Consider the following 25,693-nt stretch of genomic DNA (forward strand, 5'->3'; position numbering starts at 1 on the left):
CTCACAGGCAGAGGCACATCATCTGTCTATTTCTCATGCACATGGAGACATGCCTCAGAATAAAACTTTTGAAAGTGCAAGATCCCTGCACAGATCCACCTTCCCATCTCTCCCCTGCACACAGTGCTCACACACACTACAATGCCTCACCCCATGCCCCCATCCTAGGCAGGCCCCTTTTCCAGGAAGCTGCACATGTCAGGACAAGACATTCCTTGTTCTCAAGGCAGCTTTCTGCACTGAGCCGGGCTCCCCCTAGCCCCCCTCGCAGGCTGCAATTCTCCAGGACCACACTAAGCAGCCTTTATTCAAAAGAGAAAGAGCAACATAGTACCTTCAGCTGTCTGGGGGTGATGAATCTCCTCCTGTCCTGACATTTCAGCCTCAGCCTCCTCCAGAGTTCCTTCTGATTCATCGGAAACAGAGGCGTCCTTTACCTCGGCATCCTCACTGCCATCACTGTCCATGCGGTAGCCCTCATCCAGAGCCAGCCTCAGAGGGTGTGACTTCCTCTTGGATACCAGGTGCTCAGCCTCAGCATCCTCCAGTTTTCTCTTCTTGGCCAGAGGGCAACTCTGTAAGCTGAAATGGAGGACGGATGATGAAAGAGCCAGGCCAGCTCCCTGAGACACCCGGGAGGCCATGCTAAAGAACGGCTCCTTCTATAGCTGTTCTCAGATGGAAGCCTCAAATGCTAATGCGTTTAAATTTTTTACATCTAATTACACACGTCTAAAAGTTCCTGATTGTGTTCTAAATGGCATTATAGTGGTCCAAGTCCATGGAAGGAGAACTCAGGCCCCAGTATCCTAGACTGCTATTCTCTGAGCCATTCCTCAGACCAAACCACCATCCCACATGTACGCCAATCTTATCTCAGCCTGTTTCCTCCCATACTGGCCCTTTCCTTTTCCACCTTCAGATCTCCACACCTATACCCACCCCTGGGAAACTTAGCTGACCACAGGAAATGACTACACTAACAGCTGTAGCTTACACTGTCTCTCCTATGTGTACCAGGCCTGCTTTAAGCTCTGCCATACAGCTATATCTAAGACCCAAAATAGTCCCTCTGGAAAAGCAAAGATGCTAAGGACAGGTAATCTACCAGCCCTCATGGCACGCTCCCGGCCAGGCTCACCTTCATGAAGGCACTACAGGAGCGCAGACCAGTAGTACGGCATTAGAACTTAGAAGGGTTAGGTCAGCCTGGCCTCAGCAATCACAGGCAAAACAGAAAGTTTTTAATCCACAAAAGAATCCATATCTGGGAAGAGAGCCCCAAACCTTTTTCCTGGGAGCCTTTGGTGGTACTGGCAGGCCTCTTACCTTCTATGTCTGGAGTACTTGCCCCGGACATGTCCTGAACCAGTACATCCTGGGGTAGGACAGCTGGAGGGAAAAGCAGGAAGAGGTTACCTTGGGCATCAGAACCTGGGTCTCACCCTGAAGAGCAAATTGGCTCATCTTAAAATAAACACTGTCAGTTTGCTAAAAACCAGTGAAATAACTCAGCCCGTTTAAACAAAAGGACTAACCAGTTACAACTTCATGCATGTGATTAACTGAAGATCTGTCCACACAAGATTAATCTACTGGATGGGCTCACTGTCTTACAGCAGGCATTCCTCCACCTTCCCTCGGGCTTTCAGGGGGCTTGGGATACGAGTGCCCTCTCCAAAGGGTGCTCATGGCTTGTCTGACCCAGGTCCAGAGCACAGAGATTGAACTTCTCCATGTTCACCATTGGTGCTGTGATGCCTCAGCATCCAGGGCTATGGTCTGTCCCCCCTTTCTATGAATTAGGATTTGGGCTGCAATCAGGAAGGGATCTGTGTAGCCCAAGCCGGAACCACAGCTTGTAGGAGAGACCCTGATTTAGTACCCACAGCCTGGTACATGCCTCCACTTACGCATAGGAAAGGAAGCCAGCGGGGACAATGTACCAAGGGATGCCCATCCTGCCTGGTAAAAAAACTGTTGGATGTACTGAGGAGGTCAGTCCCTGCCTCATCCCAGGCTGGTAAGTACACGGGGTGAGTGTGAGACCCTCAAAAGTTCCTCACCTTCAGCCATTAACATTACCAAACCAGTGAAAACTTTCAAACACGAGCACTAACACTGACCACACGGCCCAGCCAAGAGCCCCCGCATAGGAATACTCAGGCTAGAACAGCTAGCTATAGGAGCTATGAGAGGTAAGGGTCTGTTACAGCTCGGAGTCCTGTGGGTGCAAGAGGCTGTCCTAATTCATAGTACTATAGGCCAGCAAGAGGACCTGTGAGGCCGTATCAGACCTCAGCCCATTGTAGGGGAACCAAACCTGACCAAAAAGTAAAGTCAAAGAACCCATTTCTAACAGAGTTGGCATTGTGGATCAGAGTTTCTATGTAGACTCATATTGTCTCTCCTAAAATATAGCACATCTTCTCAAAGTCTGCAAAGAGAGGCAGTTAGGGAGTGGCTCTTGAGACCTACAGAAGGGCCACCCCACCTCTGCCCAGATACTCCTTGGTAGTTTCTAGGAGGAAACAGTGGAAAACTATTTTATCAAATTTCTTTTCCAAATGGGAAATTATTTCTACTCCTGGCCAGCCTTTTGTAAAATCCAGATTCACATTCACTTTCACTCTCTCAAGAACTAGCTTTGAGACTTTTCACAAACAGTTCCTTGTTGCTGGGTTTTGAAGCTGAGGTCGCAGTTAGTCAATTAACCATTTAGTTAATCAGCCAATTAGGCAGCAGCTGCTATGAAGGCCTGTGGGTCACTGGCACTGTCCCCGTGTCACTTGTTCCAAGGAACTCTGCTACTCCACTCAGAAAAGTACGGAAAACGTCCCCAGCCAGGCAAGTCTGCACCACTAGCTCCGAGCCCAAGTGCATGAAACTAGCAAGGCCATCTGGTTAGAAACTGGAAACTCCTTAGACCCAGAAACAGGAAACATCAAGGAGAGTGACCCGAGATCCAGCCTGGGCCTCCAGATACTGTAACGGGAGCAGACGTCGGTCTGGAGCCTCCCAGGCTAATCTGTGAGCACACAAGAGCACCAGGAGTACACGCTAGCATGAAGACCAGCTTATAAGAACATGTGAGGGGTTGGAGAGACGGCTCAGCGGTTAAGGGCACCGTCTGCTCTTCCAGAGGTCCTGAGTGCAGTTCCCGGCAACCACATGGTAGCTCACGGCCAGTCTATACTGGGATCTAAGGCCTTTTTCTGGCGTTCAGGTGTACATGCAGCTAGAGTGTTCATATATATATATATTACATCTTTTTAAAAATCTTTAAGGAAAAAAACATGTGAGAAGCTGGACATGCCTGTAGTCCCAGCACTCAGGAGGCAGAGACAGGTAGAGCTCTACAAGTTTGAGCACATATGAGTACATTGAGTGCACTGAGGATTCATGTGCGCTGTCACCGGCTCATGCCTTCCCAGGGTTGGGCATAAGTGAGTGATTGACAAGGACTTCAGGCTTCCTGAGTCTCCTCTATGCAGTAGGAGAAAAGCCAAGGCCAAAGTGGTTCTTCCTCTAACATTTGTTGCCGTGTGTGCGCATGAAGTCCTGGGTGTCGATACATGCCTTTAGACAGTCATAGGAGTTCATAGGCAGACATAGATGTTTGTGTATGCTCATAAGCGCCCAGAAGCAGACTCCTTGAATACCTCAGTCTGGTCTTGGATCCCATGTAACTGAAGCCAGGATCAGAGACACAAGGAGATGGAGCAGCTAAAGTGCCAAGGGCTTGCCGTTGGCCACTTCTCAAGTGGCATTTTGGATGTAGCTCTAAAGGGTTCAAATTCAAGCCACAGGCAGCTAGGACCCCAATTTGGGGGAAAGTCTATATCCCAGGCTGGAGTACCATATTCTAACCTTTAAAGGGGTTGACTTCCTTCCCCAACGGTAGGTGATAGGAATCTCGTACTCATCTGTCCTCTGGACAGGAGCTGACAATGGCTCAAAGAGGAAGACCCCAGATGAAGAAAGATGAGCTACAAGGTACATTTAGGGCAACCCTAACCAGCCCACTGATGTGTCTCTAAGATACTGATCCCAGTCCTCCCCCAGCTCCTGCTTCAGCAGAAACTCTCTGAGGTCCTGTAATGGATGTTGAACTCCACCAAAATACAAACTGGAATATATGTCAGTTTCTACAAGGATGATGAAGGAAAACCATTAAATCTATTTCTTCTCCCAGGGGCTAGTGTTAAATTCAGGACACAGAAAAATTTATAGAGTCTTGGCCTCACTGTATCTTTCTTGTTCCAGTACAAGCTCCTCAGATAATCTTATAACAACCATCCTTCAGCCTTCCAGAAAACAAATGTTATTTTAAGAGCTCTGCCTAAGCTATGGGGTAGCCCAGGGCTGAGCGTACTGCAGGCTGAGTAATTCTGAGCCAAGGGGGCATAAATCCATCATCCATGAAGAGTCCCACAAACAGAGCTGCATTCAAATGAGTTTACCTAATATCATGATTGCACATACACAATATTCTTCTCCCAAAGCATAACAGCAAGCCCTTTGTGAGTCCCAGTCCATTCCGGCACCCCATAATGTGAGCCCCACCCACACAGAGGTCTTGTCTGCTTATCAGAGCAGAGCAATGCTGTCCTGGGAAACAGGTCCTTGGAGAAGAAAAAGAACATGTGCCAGTGAGACATACATGAGAGCATATGCAGAGATGGTGTCACACACGCTTAATAACAGCATTTGGGGAGCAGAGTCAGGCAGATCTCTGTGAGTTTGGGGCCATCATGTTCTATAGAGCAAGCTCCAGGCCATTCAGGACAACACAATGAGATTCTGTCTCAACAAATAAAAAACGCTCCACTCCAGCCTGTGTGCGGTCAGCCAGCGTGAGCCATGCATGCTATAGAGCATCCCCACATGGCACCATGGACAGCAAATAGGTAGCATTTCAATACATAAGTGAATGGCACTGTCTGCAAAAATCCCCAAAAGCAATCTTGTTGTGGTTTTGAGGACCATGGTGACAATCAAGATTTTAGTAGGGAACAGTGTTAGGGTCCCCTATGGTGGGGACAATCTGGAGCAGAGAAAGAGTATAGTTGGATGTAGACAGCAAAATACAGCACAGAGAAAAGCTGTTTCTCCAGAGAAAACCAGAGTTTGTGGAAAAGTTTATAACAACTCCAAGGTAACAGTCAAGAAGAGGGTGAGCAGTGCTCATGCAGGCAGGAAGACTTTCTTACCTGAGGTCTGTACCTGTGGTCTCTGAGGGTCCTGGGTAAGATAAAGAGAGAAACAGAAACACACACATAGGACTTAGACGTTCAGAAGAATGTTTCCCTGAAAGTATAAACCTAATAAAACAGCTAAGATCTTTCCAAGGACAAGATGCCCACTCTTGGCTAACCTACAAAGACTTTCCCTGAGGTCAATAGAGAGAGCTGCTCCCTCAACAAAGTGCTTGTCCTAGAACTCCTACACACACACACACACACACACACACACACACACACACATACACACACCATTTTTAGGGAAGTCCTGATAGTCTCTCCACTCTGAGGCTCAGGGTATTATCTCTGTAATTGAGGTAGATGACAGCTTTTGGCAGGAAATATTACCTATTATATCAAGTTGGACAAAGACCAGAACCAACAGAAACATAGCTGGTCACAATGATGGGCACTAGCTACAAGACATGCAGGAGTCCAACCGGAATAGACAGCTCTTACATATTCAAAACTATCAGGTACTCTGTGAAGCCCAACAGGAAGCTCCAAGTGAGAGAGTTGGGGTAGGGGGTGAGAATGGCCAAGCAAGGAAGACTCGGTCTTAATAGAGTGAACAGGGCCTAGCCCCTCGCCTCTACTCACTTTCAACTCCACCCAACAGCCTTCAAATACTCAGCAGCACCAACGCTGATCTCTGGGAAGAAAGGGACCACTGGCCAAAGGCCAGGGGTGGCCAAAGACCAGGGACCTTTCCTTTAGAAAGTAAGCAGCCTCCTGACTAAACTCTGCTATCCCCACTCTGTGAAATTGTACTTGTTCTCACATTTCTGCCTGAGGCACGTCTAGGTAAGCTGAAAAGGACTTCAGGAAACCCTTAAAAACTGCTCTGAGGAGTCCTTAAAGTCCCAGGTGCCTAGTATGGACCGAAGGCTACCAGGAAGGTGAGCATTAAATGATATCAACAGTTTCAGAGAGGGCAGCTGCCAAGGATGGAGACCAGGCCAGGCTGAGCTGGCACTCACCTCGGAGGGTCTTGGATCGTGTGCGGGCTCTCTTGTCATCACTTTCTAAGCTCATCTGCAAGGAAAAAGAATCACAGTGTTAAGAAGCACCCAAGGCAAGCACCTGTGATGTCCATCAGGGACAGCTGGCCATCTTTTGACTTCAATTTTGTTGATGGCAGGAAGATTATCTGTGAATGACAAGAATGGGACCAAAGGAACCAGCTTGGGGAGAGTGCTGGAGGATCCGCTGGGCAGAGACCACCAGACTTAATGCTATCTCACCCATTCCTCCTAGTGACTCACAGTGTTCCACCCACACTGTTCCAGGTTCCTATCTGCTCACGAAGGCCACAGACTCATGCACATAGGTATTCTATAATACAGGGGGCTCCTGGCACAAAGAATAACACCCACTGTTTATTTGACCAGTCAGGTGCCGAGGTACAGATCATGCTGTTAACCACAGGTTCAGCTGCTGGAGACGGAACTGGGTCAGCAGCCAGACTCAGTGTCACATGTCGGTGATCCCAGCCCTCAGGGAGACTGAGGCAGGTGGATCTCTGTGAGTTTGAGCCCAGCCTGGTCTACAAAGTGAGTCCGGAACAGCTGAGTCTACACAGTAAAACCCTGTCTCAAAAAACAAACCAACCAACCAAACAACAAAAGTTGCTGGATCAGCTTAACATAGTCCAGGGCCTGGCTCCCATGGACATTTCCTTTCTACTCGACAGACACGGGTTTTAATGTTCCTCATATACTAGTGTCATATGGGTAGAAACTGGAAGCCCGAGCAACACTGGCTCCCCTGTCCTCTGGCCTACAAAGAACTGCCGAGTCCATTAGAATCCTCACTCGCCCAGAGATGCCTCCGTATGGCTGCTGCCCACAGCATGGTTTTTTGAGAAAAGCAGGGAAGAGTCAAAAAAGGCGACAGCCACAGGTAGGGCATAGCTGAGGATGAGGGTCCCCAGGTGAATCCATATCTTGTGTAACCATGGCAAATCTGAAGGAACAGATCGAATACTGGCAAACTCTGTGCTGTAGGAAACAGTCCTCTCCCGGGTAGCAGGACTGGGAGAGGCAAGTGTGCACCCGAGCAGAAGAGCGGCCGGTCCAGACCTCACCACCTGTTTCCACAGGCGGGAAAGATAGGAGGCAAACAAACCATGGATGCCGCCAGGACAACAAAGCTCTGTGTGAGTGGTCTGGCAAAAGGGAAAGCAAGAGAATGGGCTACATTGCAAAGGGAAGAGAAAGGCAAGAGACAAACCTCTGCCTTATCAACCGGAAAGAAAGAAAACAGAATTAATTCCTCGAATGGCAGACAAAATTCACAACTGAACTTTCCCCATGAGGCAATGAAGCATACAGTGATTTATGTAATTTGTTAAAGAAGAAAAATAATAAAAAAAAAAACAAAACAAACAAACAAAAAAAAAAACAGGGTAATGTATGCAACCTGTCGGCTCCAGGCTGTGGAGCAGAATGCTAAAGCCACGTGTTTATTATAGCCTTCCCATAGAACAGAGACAATTGCTGTAATTTCTATTTTTAAAGCAGAGGCTCCCTGTGGACCAATGGCTCACATTTAAAGTAAAGAGAGGAGCAGGTGTCAAAGGGACGTCATTACATCTATGAGTCTTCAAATGTCGGTTGCACAGAGCCAGTGCACAAGGCCTTCTGAGGCCGGGCACACAATGCATTTGATTGCCCCATGCCTGTGTTCAGCTGAAATGTAATCTATAGCTTTTTGTGTCAATTTTCCCAAGGAAATTGGCAGGCATTCTGCTAGATTAAAGTATGCCTTGGCAATTTGGATTTCCTGCGGATAAATTATTCAAAGGGCAGAGAATAGAGAGGGTTACAGGGATGTGTAATGGGCATTGCTTGCAAACTGTGAGCTCCCATTGATGAAGCTAACAGCTGTGGCATTCATTGTCCTGAGCACCTTCTCTGCGCGATTTACTTGCATCCAATATTCAACGTACAAGAAGTTCTCTTCAGCGAACACAGCTTTGATATAAGAGTGAAATTCCCGAAGTTGTGGTAAAGAAGACAGTGTTTTTTTAATATGACGAGAATATGTTTATAGGATCTGGATGACTTGTGAGCTCAGTGCCAAGGGGTGATTTTTCTCGAGCTTTTGACACTGGCAGTGGGAGCTGCTGTAGAGGCATCTGGCAAAATATTTAAGCAATTCGCATGCTTTCCTGTGCAAAACACTGCACAGTATCTACAAACCTCTTCCCGAGAGGTGGTATAGCCATTAGGCCACCGTGCTCAGGGAAGCACTGTGCCAAGCACTGCCAGGCTCATCGACTAATTTGTCTGGCAGATCACAAGACTTCCTGCCTGCTCCATACTGGGATGGTCCCTGCCTTTGGGGCAACTCACTGATGCAAAGGCAGTGAAGTGCTTCTCAATTTTACCTTGATTGATCATTATTTTTAAACCTTTTACTTCTTCCAAGCACAAACAGGACCTGTTTTTGCCAACCCACACATAACTCAACGGCCTCTTGCCTTGAGGTTGAAAGGGTCCATTTGTTGAGACAGATAATCTTGCTCCACTCTGAGATCAAGGATCTTTCCCAAGAGTAACATTTGCTCTGTTTCTCTAACATCAATTTCCTATGGCCAATACAGCACACCTTTAGTTCTGACGTTTTATCAGTTTTACCTTGTATAGGAGAATTGGAGGAAATAATTTCCAAATGCAAACACTTTGTGTTCAGCCATAGCTGTTACATTAGCCCGAGAGAACTGTGTCTCCATCCAGGCGCCAAACTTGATTCCTTAGTATTATTCTTAAAAACAGTCTCACTGGAGGGTGTTTTTTTTTTTTTTTTTTTTGCTTTGAACTGTTCTGTGTTGCTTTAGTAAAATCAAGGCCAGGCATGCAGGCTCTTTTTAAACATAGTGACTAACCCCTTTTCATACTCAATTGCCAAACTGAGCTACCTGTGGTTGAACTTGAGCAAAGTCAGGTACCAAAATATGAAAAGCACCCTCCAAACCTGCAGACTAGTCCTCTCTCTATTTTGATTGTCTGAGGAATAAACTCAGAACTCAACACAGCCAGAACAACAAATAGCTGGTCTTTAAGAAGAAACCATGGGGCCAGGCATGGTGGCACACACCTTTGATCCCAGCCCTGGGGAGAGAGAAGCAGGCAGAGCTCTGTGCGTCCAAGGCCAGCCTGGTCAATGTAGCAATTCCCAGGCCATCCAGAGTTACAGGATGAGTCTTATCTCAGAAAAGAAGAAGGGAGGGAAGAGGAAATAATAATCGTGAGTTTAGTTTTCTAGAGGTCCAGTAATTCCTTAAGCCACTTAGTTTTTGTTGACTATTGTTTTGACATCTGAAGCCAATTGCCCACACTCCCCAGGATGGAGGATTTCCTACCCACATCTTGCCTTTCTGCATTGATGGCCAAGGACTATCCCAGGGCAGAATCTGTGATGAAACTTGACCCCAGATGCAGACGACCTTAGGAGGTTTGCACATGATCTAGAAAAGCAGTGAAATTGTTCAGGAGTGCACACAAAGATAAAGAAACCGCTGAGCCCTGAGAGCCTGAGAACCCGAGTGAGGCTGGGAACAGTGAGCTGACAGGGGGAATACATGAGAATGTCCACGCAAGGCACCTCAGGATTGGGCTGAGTTATCCCCAGAAGCCAAGAGCATCTTTAGATAGCCCACTCAGACTCAATGGGTCAGACCCCTGCCATCCCCCCTGACCACATCTCTCTGTTCTTAACCAGCTCATTTCCTGAAAGGTCCCTCTCTCGTGCTGAGGAGAGCTCCTGCCTTCACAAATGTGAGGTCATTCGCTGCCTCCTGCAGAGAGCATCTCAGGACATATCATGCAAAAAGAGCAGACGGAGGAAAGAGTGAGTGTGTGGGGCAGTCAAAACTATCTTAGAAGCTGGTGCTGGTGGAGGAGGTATTGGTCGGAGGTTGCTGAGCAGACAACTGCCCAGCCTTGGTTGGAGATTCTGAGCCTCTTGACACATGGGCCATTAATTCTAGCCTTGCACTGGAGGAGATGCTTTGATGTTTTATTTTACTTAAAATGTACTAGAGCAAGGAGTAGTGACACACACCCTTAATCTCAGCAGGATTAAAGAGAGGCAGGAGCAGACAAGTCTCTGAGTTCAAAGCTAGTCTGGTCTACATAGCAAGTTCCAGGCCGACAAGTGAGACCCTATCTCAGGGAAAAAATACGCTCTAATAACCAGAAAAGCTGAAAAAGCAGAATGGATTCAGGAATAATTTCAGATCCATGGGATCATGTGAGTTACAGTGTCCTAATAGAAGACTAAGGTTTGTGTATAACACACTTCCTCTGGAGGCCTCGGGGAGGATGCCTGTCTGCTTCATCACTGCCCAGAGAAAGGGGCTGGAGTATGGTGTAAAAGGGTAGCCAAAACTGGCCGTGCCCTGTTTCATGTGGCAGAATCTTATTCACTCCATTGAGAGTAAAATGAAATACAAGGGTGTGCCTTGTTTTTCGCTTTCCTTGTGGCAGCCGAAAGGGATACTGTCTTGTGTTCTGACTGTAGCATTAACTTGTGCAGGCCCTAAGTCCGAGCCCACCACTGGGGTGGGGAAGAGGGCACTCCACTTAGAATTCATGAGCAACCTTCAAGCACCGGACTTACTTTCTCCTTCATAAAAAACTACAATAGGGGACCCTCAGAGTCCCAATCCCATTTGCTGATCAACATTAAGGTTGCCCTCCCTTTTGTGTATGAGTTCTAAGCCTCCAGGTCAGCTCATAGCCGCAGAAAAATGCAAAAATTTCCTTAGAAGCCCAATATACATTCTACATTTCTATTATCTGAATTTCTGTGACTAAATCATGTGGCCATGCCCCTGTATCCCACTGGGAGTCATCATAGTACTTCCTGGTTCCTTGCAGTGACAGTTCTGTTCCCCTTTGGGGGATATCCCACTGTGTATCTGACATTACCCACACGATCCTTCCACCAATTATGCAATCTGCTTACAAGTAGGCAGACCAGCCACCTCCTGTGGTATAGAAATGTCACCACCCATGGGGCATTATTCAATAAATGCCTCAGGTAGAGGGTTTTTTTTTTTTTTTGACAGTTCTAAACATGAGATCTTGGCTCACTCCAACCCCCAAATAAAAAATTATAACCACAATTAGGCTACCCGGTAAAGAAGCCATATCTGCCTCAAACTTCATAAAAGGAATTTCTTTCTTTGTTTCTTCCTTGAGAGACGGCTTTGCCATATAGCCCAAGCTGGACTTGAACTATTGGTCCTCCTACTTTATCCTTCCAAGGGCTAGGATTATAAGTGTACCTAGTTATAAATGGAGTTTGTATCACTCTGGAGTAATAACCCAACAATGTCAAGTCAGACAGCTAGAAGAGAGAGAGAGAGAGGTGACTCTCTCTGAAGATACTTCTTTTCAATTAATTGTCCTTACCAGAGACCCTTGTTTCATAACTAGTTGTACACTAAGTAGTGTGTGCTTTGGGACTAAAGGTTTTGTTCTTTCAGGTTACGAAGGGGTTCAAGGATCGCTATCTGTGCCTAACATGCCAACACATGGTATCCCCTAACATGCCAACCCAGGCCTTCTCTGACATCCCTACATGGTCCCAAGTTATTCAACTACCTGAACTGTACTAAATTCAGAAGGTGAGCATACTACTGGTCTTACTATGTGGGCCACTCCACAGTCCTCCAAGCTGGTTCCTCATCTTCCTCATGTGCCATCTTAGGTCACTAGCCCATGCTTCTTCTCTTAGTCTCCTCTGTCTGAAGATATCATCTGCGCTACCCTCAATGCTAGCCCATCAGCTCATCACGTCCTCCATCCTCTTCTAGCATGTTCCTCCTCTTATTTGTTTGTTTGTTTCTTTCTTTTTGAGTCCTACCATGTAATGACTTTCTTGGAACTCACTATGTAGTTTCACTTGGCTGGTCTTAAACTCACAGAGATCTGTCCAAAGTAAAGGAAATTGGCTTACAGTTGATACAGTTATGAAGCCTTTAAGGCTGCTAAGAGGGACCAAGTATCAGCCCGAGCTCATTAGCAGCACCTGGATTCTGAACAGTCACATGTAGCTCAAACCCTCTGAGTATATTGTGTCTGGGCTTTGGGGAAACCAGAGTCCTCCTGCTCCACTCTGACAGAGTACCAGGCAACCACAGGCAACTACTTTGCTCATAACGTAGGTCAAGCCACTTTCATGGTCACATGATCTGACATCTTGTGTCTTTTGAGGAATTCTCTGGGCTTGGATAGGGTAGAGAGAGAGGTCAAAAATTCAGTGATGGCGATAAATAATATTTAACCATAATATTTAGGACATTGTGCTGATAGTCTTCAGCACACTGATAACAGAGCCAAAATGAGTGAAAGTGCTTAGCAAGATGGCTCAATGGTTAACAGCACTTGTTCTTGCAGAGGACCCAGGTTCAGTTTCTAGCACTCACTTTATGGCTTATAAGCACCTGTAACTCCAGTTCCAGAAGATCCAATACCCTCTTCTGACCTCTGCAAGTACCAGGCATACACATGGTACACAAACATACATACAGGCAAAACATTCATAAACATAAAATAAGAAAATCTAAAATATTTTTAAAAGAGGTTAGCATCTGACCTCTAGGTATGGATGCACCATGCTTCTCTCTGAGGCCTTGGATCCCAGCTCTAATGTCACCTGCTCTGGAGAGCTGGTCTCAGGCAGAAAAAGTCAGTAGTTGTAGAATTAGAAGGTTGGTGGCCAAAACCATGGTCACAGGCACTATTCCCAAGAGCAGGAGTATCCCTGGGAAGCAAGGACCCTGTGTCTCCTCTATCACACTTTCTGGGCAGACATGAGGAAGGTGCATCATCTTACACACTTATGAAGCTTAAAAATAAAAGATCAGCACCCTACATGGATTCCTGCATCAGAATTAACTATCAGACCCTGGAGACTATGCCCACCCAGATCAGACAGGATAAATGAAGAACAGGTGACAGCATACATAACTGAGCCCAAGTGAGAACACACAAGCTGGGGAGCCAATTGAAAGATGACCCTGATCCCCATCTGGACTCTGAAGAACCCATGGTCCAGCTCTTACCTTGTTGTATCTATACAGGAAATGTCTCTCGGTTCTGCAGCTGCTGATCTTGTCTTCCTGTGTCCACCTCTGGGTTAGAAGTTTGCCCCGGAACTCATTTTCTGGGGGTTTAAAAAAAAGAGGTTCAGGAAAGGAAACTCTGACAAATATCACCCAGGCAGACCCAAGAAGAGTAAGAGAAAATTACAGGACACTTTTAAATTCAGCATTTATACAATCTCTGGTATCTATAAGAAAGACAAACAAATTTACTGCTCATGGTTGTTCCAAGAAGAAAGAAAGAAAGAAAGAAAGAGAGAAAGAAAGAAAAGAGAGAGAAAAAAGAAAGAAAGAAAAGGAAAGGAAAGAAAAGAAAAGGAACTGTTACTCTTTGGAAGCAGAGGCTCTAGACCATGGTCTCATTTCTGATGGCTACTTTGCACATGTGTCACAAGGAATAGACATCCATCAGCATGGCTATTCCAACTAAGGGCACTAGTGTATATCATATAAGATCCACCTTGAAAAATCAAAGCTGGCAAAAAAAAAAGAAAGAAAGAAAAAAGCTGGCATTAAGGAATTTTGAAAATTAAATGACCAATTAATGAATAATTGCTCAGTCATAACTGAATCTTTTATTATCTCCAATAAATGTACAATTTACGCTAGGCACACATGCCTTTAATCCCTGCACTTGGGAGGTAGAGACAAAAAGATCTCTGTGAATTAAAGGCCAGCCTGGTCTATAAAGAGAGTCCAGGACAGCCGGGGCTGTCACAAAACAAAACAAAACAAAACAAAACAAAACAAAACAAAACAAAACAAAACACCAAAACAAAAAAGTGCAACTCAAACTCATTTGCTTTTTAAAATGTGTATTATGTCATTCAACTTCTCAAGAGCCCACTGACTGAGAAAGTCCATCCAGGGGGTCTGATCAGCTCTTGTAACGCTGCCTCTCAAAAGGAGCCCTGCATCCCTCGAGCACTCATTGCTTGTTTTCAGTGTCTTTTCTCCTCCTGGTAGACATCTCTCCAAGGCAATGCTTACAGTTAATATTTAATTCTCATAATTCGCATAAATTCACACATCTAAGCAGAGGCTGAATACATCAGCTGGACATGACAAAGAAATTCATTGTGTACCTATTCCCTGCACGTCATTCCCTGTCTCCATGGCAACCTGCTTTCTATGCTGCAGAGTTTCAAAGGAAGGTCATTAGTAACAACAATAAAAACAGGAAATGAATATTTCTACATTCTGCTTTCTTCTCCTTGGAAATGTGTTTAGATTTAGCTAAAGGCATGTTATCATAAACATTATCGTTCCCACCATTACCCCATATTTTTAGTGAGGTGCATCCCCAAAGCTGTTTTCATCCAGAATTCTACCACTCCTGGCCCCAGTAACCCTATATCATGACCAGAGTGTTTTCTTGTTCCTTGAAAATATCTCCATCCCCTTAAAGGGCTCAGAGTCTCTTCATGAGCCAAGATAAAGAAGGAATTAGATGTAGCTGTCAAACATACAAAAAGTCTTCAAGGGAACAATGAGTCTATAAGACTTAGCACTTCCTAAATGTACCTATACTATGCTTCCCTCTCTTTGAACTGTGGGCTCCCTATATGAAAATGCTGAGGACAGGCTTCATTCTACCATAAAGGAGTGAGTTTCAAGACATTTCTCATAATTCAAGGCCTCTGGGTCCCATCTTTAAGGAGGGAAATTAGTGGTCATCTTCGCCGAGTGGGTATCAGGTACGATTTAGTGCAGGTGTACCTTCATATATATCCTTGAGCCTTGTAGCAGGACTATAACCTAGCACTTGGCCACTAGGACACCACTAGGCAGCTGCCACCAACAACATAAGGTGTTCAAGCATGGAACCCTTGCAGAAGAAGAGACTAGGCAGCCTTACACCATTGGGAAGAATACACACTTGGAAGGTTTAATAAATGAACAGCCAAGAATTGTGGCAACCATTAGGTACTCTTTATGGGAATCGGCATATGAGGGTTATCATGCGGGTCTCCACTGCACCATTAAGGAGACAACCAGACCAACCTCAGGGTTCTGATCCTGAACATCTGTCCCAGGAAAGATGCTATAGAAGCCTGGTCACTGGCTGGTTCATGAGGCTCAATCAGAATCATTTGCTATAGTGACATACTGACATACGCGAACGGGACATGGCTCAATGACAACTACCGGGAAGTATTTAGATTTTATATTGTGAAAGGTGTCCCAGGAGCTGCCTGCCCTGAGGCTTCTCCTGTAGGTCTCTTCTGTTTCTTGGCATGACCTGCAGACTATCTGAAAAAGGACCTCCAGTGTTCTGCGGGGGGAGAGATAAGCCGTGCACTACAGTCCCACAGCCTTGCCATTCTTAGAATTTAGAAATTAGTCCTTTGTGATTCTCCACCACACTTAGCCCAAGGACTACGGCTTTAACTCAGCCTGAGACACCACATCTGCGTAGCAAAGCTCCAACAGCTTAAAATCATCTATTCCCTAAAGGGTGGCTCTTACCTATCAGCAGTAACAAAGCAAATGAACATTTCAGAATAAGAGCAAAACACAGGCCTTTCCCCACATCCCCTAGAAACAGAGCACACAGTTCAGCAAAGTGCTAATGCCTATGTCAGAACTTTGTATAAAAGATCCTGAAACCACATGACACAATTATACTTCCTTTGTCTGGGAAGTTTCTTCCCACAATAAGAGTCGCTATAAGGAGTCAGCAGTGTGAGGTTCTCCTGTGGTTCCTTTACTCTACACTAGGCCCTAAATATGGTCAGGTCCTGCCCTATGGACTACTGTCTAGACACTACAAAATTCATAGCCACTTACTAAGCCCAACAGCATGTAGGACCAACCAATCCAAGGAGAGCCCTACCCAGAAGTGTGGAGGCCAGCAGTAATGATTTCCATAGATTCACAGTGGTGTCAGCAAGTAGCCCATAGTTCATGCTGACCTGACCCTAAGGTCTCCTTGATCTCTAATACTTAACCCCTTTGTACACAGTGAGAATTAGTACTCAGAGGTTGAGAAACATTTGAAAGGGTCCATGGTGATCCTTGAGAGCAGTGTCGATGCTTTTGCATCACCATCTTCACCATCAAGAGTTGACTGAGGAAGAGATTCTGATCAAGTGAGACTATTTTGGGGATTCTCAGGTCTCTGATGAGCTCATCTGAATTCTATTCCTCTGTGTATCAGAGAACATGCTCTTCAGAAACAGCACCGTGTGGCCAGGGTAGAGTGTTCTTTGTAATCTCTTGAAGACCTTGAACCTTCCTCCGTGTTTGTCCCACAGAGGTCCCTGATCCACAGTTACAGGACTCTGGGGAACAAAAACTAAAATGAAATAAACTCAGCAAAGTAACCAGGGACTTCTCAGCCTGAGCCACAGGGAAAGCAGTCATCCGTTACAAGACTCAGACCTCCAACAAAAGCTGGGAGGTCAGAACACAAACACAGCTCAGCTGTCCTCAGATGATGGGACCCACATCTTTCTGCTCAGGGGTCTTACAGACCCTGGCCTGGGAGCATCATTCTCAGGAAGAGTACAAAATCTGACCTCTCGGTCCCTGTCTCAGATCCAGGACCCTGGTGCCCCACTGTACAACCTAATCAAAAATAAGACTTCCATGGATTTTTTCCCAAGACTTCTGTTTGATTTTTCATGGATCACCTTGACTCAAGCCAAGCCACCTGGGGAGTTTGTGCCTCTAGGGACCACAACTAATTCTCTGGAGGAACCTACTAAGGAAACCCTTTCTCTAAAGAGGCCCCTTTGACCCTTTCATCCCCTATTGGAGGACTTGACCCCCAGCTGTGTACATCAGTCCATCTGGTTGTTGGCTCAGAGATCCCAGGAATATCAGTGCCACCCGTTCCTCTAAAGCTTTGAACATTTTTTCCACTCTTCGTCGGGCGGGGGCAGGAGACTCTGTAAAGCACAGTTGGTCTGGACCTCACTCCTCTCCCTGTCACAGCCTTGTACCCCCAAAGACATGCGCTGTTCATGCCCATCCAGCCTCTCCTGGTCTCCCAGGCAGATTTCAGAAGTCCTCTTCTATCCCCTCCCCCCTCTGAATCTGCTACTGCTCATATGACCAAAGTTTTCTAGATGTCGCTGGGATGGCTTATGATCTCTCCAGATGTATTTTATGCATTTCGGTTTTGATAGTTTGTTTGTAAAAACTGACAAAAAGAGTACTAAATTCACATGGCAATTCAGGAAATACAGACAGATTTTTACAGAACAAAGATAAAGAACTCACACTTTCCTGTTTCAAAAATTACCATAAGACTAGAGTTACCAAGATAATATAGTATCCCCACACAAAGGACATGTAGATAATTAAATGAGATAGACACAAAGATACAAAAGTAAACTTTGTATTTTTATCAGTGCCATTTTATTCAACAATGCCCTTGAATGATTTAGTGAGAAGAATAACATTTTTAACAAATGTGCTGTAACAACTGGCATCCAAAGGAATGAAGATAGATAGGCCTCATACAATGAAAAAAAAAAAAAAGCAACTCACACTATATCACAGATCTATCTAGATCTATCTACAAAACTAAAATTTTTAGAAACTCTAGAAGAAAACCCTTTTAACTGTGGCTTAGACAGTAGTTTATTTATTGTATACAACACCAAAAGAACTAGCCATAAACCAAAACCATGCGTGGTGGCACATGCTTATATCCCAACAGTGTGAAGTCTGAGGCAGGAAGATAACAAGTTCAAGGCCTTTCTGGGCTACATAGAAAAACCAGCTCTCAAAACAACAAAAAAATGGTATAGGTCTGGAGAGATGACTCAGTGGTTAAGATCACTTGCTGTTCTTGCAAAGCACCTGGGTTCCATTGCCAGCATCTACATGACAGCTAACAACCATCTGTAATTTCAGTTTCAGACAATCCAATGTCCTCTTCTGGCTTCTATAAGCAGTGCATGTACCAGCTGCAAGAGTACGTGCAGACAAAAAACAAAAACAAAAGCTGTACATATAAAATAAAAATATATACGTGTTTTTTTTTTTTTAATTGACTTGGACCTTGTACTGGTCAGTTTTTTGTCAAGGTGACACAAGGTAGAGTTATCTGAGAGGAGGGAACTGCAATTGAGAAGGTGCCTCCGTAAGACTGGCCTGTAGGTGCCAGGTAGTGTCGGTGTACCATCAATTCCAGCACTGGGGAGCCAGAGGCAGGCAGATCTCTGAGTTCAAGGACATCTTGGTTTACAGTGAGAGTTCCAGGACAGTCAGGACTACACAAAGAAGCTCTATTTCAAAAACAAAAACAAACAAACAAACAAAAAAGGTTGGCCTGTAGGCAAGCCTATAGAGTATTTTCTTAATTTGTGTTTCATGTAGAAGGGCCCGGCCCATTGTGGATGGTGCCACAATGAGAGCAGCTTGGGCAAGCAAAGGAGAGCAAGCCAGTAAGCAGCACTCTTTCATGACCTTTGTTTCCGTTCCTTCGTCCAGGTTCATGCTTTGGGTTTCTGCCCTGACTTCTCTTGGTGATGGGATGGAACCTGAAAGCTGTAAGATAAACAACCCCTTTCCTTCCCAGGCTGCTTTTGGTCATAGTGTTTTATCACAATAAAAACCCTAACCAAGACAGTTTTCATCAGAGTTTGAAATAGTTGTCTTCAAATAACACCATCAATAAAATTCTCCTTAGATGCTTGCAAATCACATATTCCATAAAGAGTTTTTGTTGAACATAAAAAAAACCTTTTATAACTCTTTAATAAGACAAATGAACCACTTTAAAAATCAAGGAACTTGAAAAGCCATTTCTCCAAAGACAATATATAAATGGATAATATACATATAAAAAGACCTCAACATCTAGTCATGAGTTAAATGCAAATCAACTGTGAGGAAATCATTCAATCTCTCACTTGGTTTAAAAAAATTCAAACCAGACAAGCATGAGTTCCAATCCGTAGAAACTGGGATCTTCATTACTGTTGATAGAAATGTAAAACGGCAGCCACTTTGAAAAACATTCTTGGACTTCTCAAAGTGTTTTTGTTTTGTTTTGTCTTAAGGTTTATTTTTTATTTTATGTCTATGGGTGCTTTGCTCACTTGTGTGTCTGTGTGCCATCTGCACGCCTGGTGCTCACAGAGTTCAGAGTTCGGAAGAGGGCATCAGATCCCCTAAAACTTGAGTTACCACGTGGGTTCTGGAAACCTAACCCAGGTCCTTTGCAAGAGCAAAAAGTGCTCTAAATCACTGAGCCATCTCTCTAACCCCAATTCTCAAGATGTAACATACAGTTGCTATCTAACACGACAATTCTATTCCTAGATATCCATGGTGGTTTGAGTAAGAATGGGTGTTATAGGCTCATATATTTACCAGGGAGTGGCACCATTTGAAACGGTTAGAAAGGTTAAGACGTATAGCCTCGATGAAGGGAAATTGTTACTGGGGGTGGTTTCCAAAGCCCATGCCAGATGTAGGCTTTCCCTCTCTGCCCACAGAGCAGGATGCAACTCTCAGCTACTGCACTAGTGCCTGCCTGCACATCCTCATGCTCCTTGCCAAAATAATGTTGGTCTTAACTTCTACGACTGTGAGCAAACCCACAATTAAATGTTTTCTTTTGTAAGAGTTGACTTGGTCATGGTTTCTTCACAGCCATAGAACAGTGACTAAGACAGTATCTACCCAGAAGAAATAAATAATGAAAAGTACAATCACCTGGCATTTGTCAGTAAAAAAGAATGGTAGGCTCAAGTATTCTACATGTAGACAAATCTCAAAAACATGATCAATAAAAGAAGCCACGTACAAAAACCTGTAAGTCTAGAACAGGCAAGTCCATAGATTCAGAAATTTTAGGCCCATGGTTGCCTGGGACTAAGAGGGGAGGGGCAAATAGAAATGACTGCTCATGGTAAAGGGTTTCTCTTTGGGATAAAAGGTGTTCTAAAATTATACTGTGGTGATGGATGCACAACTCTATAAATATGCTAATATTACTCACTTGAATAGGTCTAATAAGTGAACTGAAGTTACATAAAAATTATATTCTAAGCCAGGCAGTGGTGGTGTATGCCTTTAATCCCAGCACTCCGGAGGCAGAAGGAGGCACATCTCTGACTTGAAACCCAGTCTTGTCTACAAAGTGAGTTCCAGGACAGCCAGAGCTACACAGGTAAACCCTGCCTTAAAATATGTACATGCGTGCATACATACATACGTTCATACATACATGCATATATTTCAATATATCTGCTTTTTTAAAAAAGGCAATGGCGTATACAAGCGCTCCATGCAGGACTTGCACACATGTACAATCCCAGCAGAACCCACAGCAGGAGAGAGGCTCATAAACACTGGCTTTCTACCTGGTCCAGAGATGAAGACACTCTTTACGGGGCCTTATGTGCCCCAGAGCCCTGAGAATAAAAGAGATAAAAAGAACTCTGCCAGCACCTTACAAAGCGAACTAAAAAAACAGGGTAAGGATTCAATTTTCAGTATGAGGCTGCCTAGGGAGAAGATGCTAGATTTGCTTCAAGAGAATTATCAAGTGGGTGTTTACATCAAAAAATTATCTTCTGAGCCAGGCGTGGTGGCACATGCCTGTAATCCCAGCGTTACAGGCACAAACAAGTGAATCTCTATGATTTCGGGGCCAGCCTGATTTACATAGTGAGTACAAGACAGCCAAGGCTACACAGAGAAACCCTGTCTTAAAAAGCAAAACAAAACAAAACAAAACAAAAAACCCACCAAAAACTTAATAATAAAAGTAACATTCTGGGTTCTGGAGCAATAGTTCTGTGGTTAAGATCACTTGATCTCTTACAAAGGACCTAGGTTGCATTCTCAATGCCCACATGGCAGCTCATAGTCATCCTTAACTCCTCTTCCAAGGGGATCCAAAATCATCTTTCGGTCTCTGCAGGCACCAGGCATACACATGAGGCACACACATATAAGCATATATGTAAAATAAAAATAAATATTTTTAAAAAAAATAACATTGTGACAATAGGAACTGCCCAGAAAAGATAAACTTCCTCCCATAGGTGTGTGAGTTCCAGATCTTGAAGGTATGCCAACAATTTGTGGGCTGCCTCTAGGGGCTCTTGTACAGTGAAAAAGTCCCAGCATGCCACCTTTGGTTTCTCTATCCTCAACCTGGGTGCTTATGTCTAGATTCAGCTTACTCCATAATAACCCAGGGAATGCTGGACTAAGAATGCAGGGAAAAGATAATTCCATTAGAAGTGCTGTGGGATGGGCCACGGCGAGCAGGTGAAGGCTCTCCATCCTATTCCTTGCCCAAGGACGGCTGTAGCTCCGTGCAGTCAACATGAGCCAATGGAGACAGCTGCTTCTGCAAGGCAGGACGTCCCATGACCCAGATAGTTACAGATGCTCTCCTACTTATGCCAGAGCAATGTCAGAGTACATCAGTAGTTAATCTGCATCTAAGCGGGAGGTTGGACAGTCGTGCCTGATGATACAGCAGCAGCCCTGCGGTCGCCGATGTAATTGTTCTGCGGAGCGAGGCTGTGCGGCTCTAGAGGCTAAAAACCTCCCACCTCTTATCTCACTCCTTCATCTTTCTTTCCTTGCTACTCTCCAGGTTTAAGGCAAAGCCGAGAAAGGCAAGAAGGAAAAATCAAACAAAAGTATAATTAACGTAAAGGCTGCAAAGCCAGCCACAGCTCACTGTAGACTTTGAGGGGACTATCTTCTGGGGTCCTAGGAAGACAAGACCTTTGGGATAACAACCTAACCCTGACATTTTACCATGGGCTACTAAAATGAACCCAGCGCTGGGGCCACAGGCTAGCCACTATTCTCCAGCACGATACTCTGGGCATAGAGCAAGAAGAAAGAACAAAGAAAATAGTGGGGAGGTAAGGAACATGCACTGGCCAATAAGGAATGATCTGCATATCAAAGTAAGGCTGATGATTCATTGGTCAAAATACTAGGTCAGAAGACAATACAAACGTCCTTAAAAATTAACAAATGGAGGGATCTGGAGAAATGGCTAAAGAGGTGGATTAGTGGTTAAGAGCACTGGCTGCTCTTCCAGAGGTCATGAGTTCAATTCCCAGCCCTCACACAGTAGTGGTTCAAAACTGTCCATAACTGTAGTCCCAGAGGATCTGATGGAGATGTACATGCAGATAAAACACCCATATGAATAAATAAATAAATCTTTAAAAATAAAACAACAAATTAACAAACTGAGAGTCTAAGGGAAGAAGATGCCTCCACAGTATCTAAATGCTTCTTCCTAAATACTAATTAACTGCAGAAAGAAAAGAGTGAAATTGGGACACAGGTGAATGGCCCATCTGAATGAGTGTAAGGTTAGCAAGGAACAGGAACACTGGGGTCAGGCAAAGAGAGGAATTTCGCTTCAGTGTTCCTATGTACCTAACCTAAGTTCAATCACAGGCAAAGTCAAACAAATGTAGATTGAAGGGCTTTCTTCCAGGTGTCTTCAAATGGCTCACCATCATGAAAGACGTATCATGGAAGTCACTCCTATTTCAAACTGACCAAGATAAGACACCAGGATCCAGCACACCCCTCAAGGGTCTGAAAACAAAGCCAGCCGAGGCAAGAAGAATCTTCTCCTCAAGATCTGGCTGCCAGCAACCCTAGCATCATACTCTCAAGAGGTTCAGAAGAAATGGTTTTGTTCTATACTTGAAACACTTCTGTGGGTTTGAAATCGGTTCAAAATCAAACAAAAATTTAAATAGCATGGAGAAGAAAAAATAATTTAAGTTATCGGTGATCAGTAGAGTTCGCTGTAAAAAAGTAAGACTGAAGCAGGACAGGAGGGGAGTCAGGCCCAGCCTCTTAAGGGCTTGCCCTCTGTGGAGGCCCCTCTTTGCCTCCTAACACATTGACCTCCAAATCACAGAACTTCTGCACAGGCCCAACTCCTCTGGTCTTTTTTGAATTGTTGCTTGGAACTCTGCTTCTAGTCTACAAAAAAAAAAAAAGCCAGAAATCACCCCGAGACCAGAGAGTCTGGCAGCCTGAATGTATAAGAGGAAGATAGAAACCTAAGGTTTCCTGGGGGTTGCATGGCTGCCTCCACCCACACAGAACTCTTTTGAACCCTTGCCTCCTTGCTGTCCCTTCTGCAGTCCTTGTAGCTCCCAAACTGCAACCCTTTGCTCCCCAAGCCTTCCAACCTTAGATGTTTCTGGCCCTAGGCTTGGTGAATAGGAGTGGACAGGTTCCGGGACAAAATAGCTTTTAGCAGGAAACAAACAGGGCCAGGGACACGTTTTGCTCTTTTTCTTTCCTGTCTTTTTTTTTTTTTTTTTTTTAAATAAGGCTGGACTCCAAAGAGTAGAATACTTGCTGAGCCGAGCAGACAGACCTGCTTTTGCTGAGTTTAGGTGAAAATGAGAGAAGAGAAGGGAGGTGGGGTCAGGGGAGTCGGAAATTCTATAGCTTTGCACATTTCTCTCATTATTTTGCCTCTAAATCAGCCTCGCTAGTACTTTCTCTATTCAATAAAAGCCAAATGCAAGCCATGTCCCCTAATCTCTCCAACAGCAGCTCACTGCTGAGAAAATAATACAGATGGAACTTCCAACATCACACACTTTCTTTTTCATTTATATGCAAATAGTGACCTTTCACCCAGGCTGTCTCAAAGAAATGTTTCCTTAAAAATGCAAATAGCATGTTGCAGGCAGTTACTATGGCTGAGTCTTTCTTATATTATTATCATTATTTCTTTTAACCTTACCAGTGCTGCAAAAACAACAGCTAAACTGCTCCTCAGTAATAATGACTTTTCAAGCCAAATCACAGGACTGGCTCTTCAGGACTGTCATTAGAGGCTGCCAGCAGAGAAGAAGGATGTCCAACCCGGGCAGCAGTGTCCCCGATAGACACCGTTAGCCTGCTCCGACCCAGCAGTATAACACTGTCTGTGACAGTGGCACTGCCAAATGGCCAGGTCTCAGCCCCGACGAAGTGCCTAGACACCTCTTTGACCCACTCAGTCCCAAGTAGAGCTCTCCACTCAGCCGTGACCTGCACTGGGCAGGAGAGAACTCAAGATGCTCTAGGAGCCTCAACAATCACCGTGCAAAGCCCACCCGGATCAGTAAAGGTGGAGATTTGATAAAGAAGTGGCTCCCAAAAGCCACTTAGGACAGCAGCAGGAAACGGGCCAAAGAAGAAACAGAGGAAGAAACAGGCAAGATCGATCTGTTCAGGGACACTGTAGGGCTCCTCATTCCTGACACCTTTATCAGTCCAGGCCACAGGCTGTGGACAACCGCAGGGGAAATGACTGTCATGCTCCTGCAGCTACCCCTGAAGAGTTGGCTAGGTTAGGAAAGCAGGTGGTAGATCTCAAAGGCTGATATCTGACCTCACTGAGTTATGATTAGAAACATCTTTCCAGACCAAGCACAAAATGACTTGCTATGTGAACTCTGAGGCCAAACATAAGCCCTGCTCTTCTCTTCAGGACAGAGGAGGCATGTTGAGTTTAGAACTACACATGCTACTCTGGGAATTACTCAAACAGCCTAGCTCTAAGATCAAATAAGTAGCTGTATCTAGACTGGAATTCTTACCCACAAACACCAGACACTGTCCTGGTCAAGTGGTCTAGCTCAGAATCAGGTTCTCTCTTCTTTCTCTTGCATTGAAGATCTAAGAGGTGACAGTTTTTTTTAAAACAGTTCCATTTTTCTCCTCTCATCCTAGTTCCTCTAATTCTAAGAGCCCTGCTCAAATTCAAATTTGGCTAAAGAGGTACAGGACTAGGCAGCTGCATCCTGCCTACAACCTCACCACCATGCTCTAAAGTGACATCGCTCTACTCAGCCACAGCCCACTGCAGATTTTCAGGCTTAACGCTAGGGCAAGTGGGCACTAATTTTCCAAACTGGATACACAGCGCTCGTTACAGATGCCAACAGGAAGCTTTGGAGAAAACAAAAACATGTCATACCTTCCAGAAATCTTGTTCTTGAGTGACTGACTGACAGCTAGAAGGGTGCCCAGTACGAGAGGTGAGCCATGGGCCTACCAGGTCCCCAAAACATAGTCCCCTGCCTTAACTCACAGCTCCCAAAACCTTCAGGAGTTCTATAGGAAAAGCTGATTCTAACTCTTGATCAATGCCAATGAGTTCATACTCATTCTACATAGTGCCAAATATCACCTAGGCACATAGGCCACCTGCCAACAACTCAGTTCCCCCAGTCCTCCTCCTCCTTCACCTCTTCCTTCTCCTCCCCTCGCCTGGATCACATGATACAATTCCCACCTTGCCCAGCCAGGCATCTTGTTCAGTGTGACCTAGGTGGCCTCTGTGTATTCACACTAGCCCTCTAAAAACCTG

At 44.9% G+C, this 25,693-nt stretch overlaps 1 protein-coding gene across 2 annotated transcripts in view; it reads right to left on the reverse strand.

The window, feature by feature from the left end:
* Window positions 1-25,693, reverse strand: part of Myt1 (myelin transcription factor 1) — a 66,120-nt gene that overhangs the window by 32,300 nt on the left and 8,127 nt on the right. For both annotated transcript variants that reach the window (XM_055596175.1, XM_055596174.1), the window contains exons 2-6: window positions 13,321-13,421; window positions 6,224-6,278; window positions 5,214-5,244; window positions 1,330-1,392; window positions 335-582 (exon numbers count right to left, since the gene is read on the reverse strand). In XM_055596175.1, coding sequence (XP_055452150.1) covers window positions 335-582; window positions 1,330-1,392; window positions 5,214-5,244; window positions 6,224-6,278; window positions 13,321-13,421 — 498 coding nt within the window. The remainder of the gene's footprint in view (window positions 1-334; window positions 583-1,329; window positions 1,393-5,213; window positions 5,245-6,223; window positions 6,279-13,320; window positions 13,422-25,693) is intronic.

This window comes from Psammomys obesus, unplaced genomic scaffold (assembly GCF_907164565.1).
Source record: "Psammomys obesus unplaced genomic scaffold, mPsaObe1.curated_primary_1811, whole genome shotgun sequence".
Taxonomy (NCBI): domain Eukaryota; kingdom Metazoa; phylum Chordata; class Mammalia; order Rodentia; family Muridae; genus Psammomys; species Psammomys obesus.